Source organism: Curcuma longa, unplaced genomic scaffold (genome assembly GCF_044706935.1).
Source record: "Curcuma longa cultivar G26 ecotype Majalengka, Jawa Barat unplaced genomic scaffold, ITB_CL_G26_1.1 contig_16732, whole genome shotgun sequence".
Classification (NCBI taxonomy): Eukaryota; Viridiplantae; Streptophyta; class Magnoliopsida; order Zingiberales; family Zingiberaceae; genus Curcuma; species Curcuma longa.
Genome location: NW_027430430.1, coordinates 1 through 3,120, shown reverse-complemented (window position 1 = coordinate 3,120; position 3,120 = coordinate 1). Strand labels below are relative to the sequence as shown.

The window sequence follows — 3,120 nt, the reverse complement described above, 5'->3', positions numbered from 1 at the left end:
CTGCTACTATCTTTTTTTTGCCTGCCACCCGTTCGACCTTATTCCCCATCGATCCTGACCGTGATATCCATGGGATTGGAGAGGGAAGTACAGCGGACTCGTTCTTAGAATAAAAAAAGTGGCTTTTGACTCCACAATTAGCTGAGGTAAATTGCCCATTGATTTCCTGGTTTTGTTGTTTTATGCTTCGGATGGGCAACAACAGAAGTTTACTGGCAACCAGACCTGGTGGCTCATTTCTGTCGCATTGATAACTCCAAGTTTGGCCCTTGCTTTCATTTGTGCTACCAATTCCATCATCTTCTTCGTCAAAGACTGGTGAACCTTGAAGCATCTGTGAGATAAAGCTACGGAGGCTCTCGTCTTTCTGCAAGACCTCCTTCTCCGCGTCTGGTTCTGCGTTCCGCCGGCCGAAAATGCCATAGGACACTGCAATCCCGACAAAGAGAAGGTGGAGAATTTCCCAGACCTTGGTGAAGATGGATTCCCCGATGAATTCAGGCGCCTGGGAGGGAAACATGGGGAGGAGAGCTACGAAGACTACGAAGAAGATGGGCTTGTAGAGGATACTTGAGAAGACTCTCGGTGTGGCTTTTTGAGCTTTGGGGGGTGAAGTCAAGTTGGGAGTTGAAAGCTTGTAGGGGTGACGAATTGAGCTTGCCTCAGCCATGCCTGTTCTATTCTGGTTTTCTCTTTTTCCCTCCATCTTCTTGAGGAGGAGGAAGAATTGAGAAAGAGAAGTGAGGATGGAAGGCCAAACTTTAGTGAGCAAGGAAGAATGCACCAAAGAATGGGAGAGCGTGGTGGGAGAATGATCAAGGCTCCTCCCTCTTAAAGCTTTGGCTGCTACGTTATTATTCATCATTGGTGGAAAAGTACTGAAATGTCCTTAACAACAGTATGAAATTGTGAGTGCATATATCTTATAACTTCTACGTAAATTTAATCTTGTTTTGTCAGAAAAGTAAGGTTAACATTCCATAACAGATTAAATTCCCTTCCCTAGCAGTTATTTCCTTGTGTATCTTTGAGTGTATTTGTTTGCACAAATTAATGCAGCTCATTTAAATGCTTGGGAAGGTACTTGGAGACATGGTTATGCACCGAATTAAAGTAAAAGATATATGGCCAGTGTCTTCAGCATCAGGGCATATGTGTAACTCACACTTGTTCTTAGTTATTTATTCGAGTGTAGCTATTTGAAATGATCTCATATATGTGACGCTAACCAGAATCTGATGCTTGTTATCAACTCATCCAAAGATGTTCTTATAACTTTTTGATTATTCATAGAAGAATCATATTGAATAAGGATGCCATGTCCTTTTCTAAAATAGGAACCAAATCATAATTTTGAAAAATTAGTAGTCTTTATTGTAATATTTCGAGTTAATGCTTTCTTAATCCCCACCACAAGCATAATGTTTAATTTGATAAGAGCTCATTTATATTCGTTTCAATAAAAATTTATATATAAGGAACAAATTTAACATTAGTGAGCTTAATCTTAGTTCATGTTACTAACAAAGCTCAAACAATTTATGAATAAACTCATTCATTAAATCTTATATATGAATTTATTTCTCAGTTTTTTAGTAAAAACATATTTTAAAATAGTAATATAAAAAAAGAAAATTATATAAGGTTCATATATTAGATCAACATTTTTTCTAAATTATGTGGACAACAACATAGTTAATCGAGCTCTATAGAAAACTAAAGTTCAACTTAATTAAGCTCAATAAGAATTTTTAATAAATGAGCTTGAATACACTTAAAATCTGTTTGATTCGTTTACACCCCTAGCATCAATATTAATTCATCAATCACATCCAATACAAGGGACATGACTTGCACTAATCAGCTCTCGGAGCATAGTTGAGTTGGTTATGATGAGACAGACTTGTTGAAGTGAGCAAGGATCAAATCTCAACGAAATCGAGACAATGCCCTCTTCCGTCATAATCAACTGTAACTTTTAGATTTACCTCTTCACAGATGGTTATAGGACCGACTATGTGGGACCGTTGGGTGGCAGATTTCCATCTTTTATTGAAATGACTTGCACTGATCCTAAAGAGTAGCTGAGTTGGTAACCGAATGACAACTTACATCAATGACTTGCAACAATCAAATCCCACTTCTTCCCTTCTTCCCCTACAGTCATGCTTTTGCTTCTTAGCAAATAACGAATAACAAGGTCGTTTGCATGTGGTTCAATTGATTTTGTATTCCCTCGAATAATAAGGTTCATGTTCTGCGTGGTTGGTTGGGTGCCTAACCCATTCGATGTGCAGCCATCCCTTCCACTTTGTTCTCAGTTTCTAGGTAAATTTCCAGGTTTGCTTTCGCTTTCCCATTGCATTGTAGAAGTAGGTAGCTTAAATCATCAAGACACATGGTTTGTCACAATGATCGTTCATGTAAACAACAAGCTAGGGGTGTAATCGACTTTGTGGAATTTTTCTTTGGTGTGTCTACGATGGTAAGTCCTTGGTCGATCTCTTGCCTTTCTCCATTGTGGGAAGTTAGAATACCTAAATTGCTTAATTTGGTTATTTAATTCAGGCAAATGACCACATCAAGAAGTCCATCCATGTTTCCTTTGTGGAATGTCATCTCAACGAATCCCAAGTGAAGTAAGATCCCAAGTGAAGTTCTCTCACCCCTAAGTTTCTTCCACCATTGATGTAGTGGTGTTGTCAAGGTTAGGATGAAGATTGAAGCATCTTTGTGGGCTGTACATGAAAAGACATGATGTAGCTTAACATCAGAATAAATTTCGTTATATGTTAAGAGCTTTTAGTTTATTGAATCGAATTATTTGAGTGTTTGGTAATTTTATGAGTATTGTCCATACTGGTGTTTAGCTTCGAGTCAAAGTCAAGTGAGTACATTTTCATTTTCTATTGTCAACATCTCAATGCCTGGTGGTCCTGCCTTATCTACACGAAGGGAACCGCCTGTACCGTGACAAGGGAACCTTTGCTAGACTAGACTAAATCTGCTTTATTAATCAGATCATGTGCTGAATTGTCTGCGAGCATTGTTTCATACTCCACAATGAAATACTTGATTCAACACCGAATTTTCTCGCACAGTTTGGAAACGCTAGCTTGT

The 3,120-nt window shown here is 38.4% G+C and overlaps 1 protein-coding gene across 1 annotated transcript; it reads right to left on the bottom strand.

Annotated features, from left to right (window-relative positions):
* Positions 1-21: 21 nt before the first annotated feature.
* On the bottom strand, positions 22-687 carry LOC141816456 (uncharacterized; the record flags this gene model as incomplete). The annotated part of the gene is made up of 1 exon (XM_074704235.1): positions 22-687. A coding segment is annotated over exon 1 (649 nt), but the record flags the coding sequence as incomplete, so codon positions are not given.
* Between the last annotated feature and the right edge of the window lie 2,433 nt (positions 688-3,120).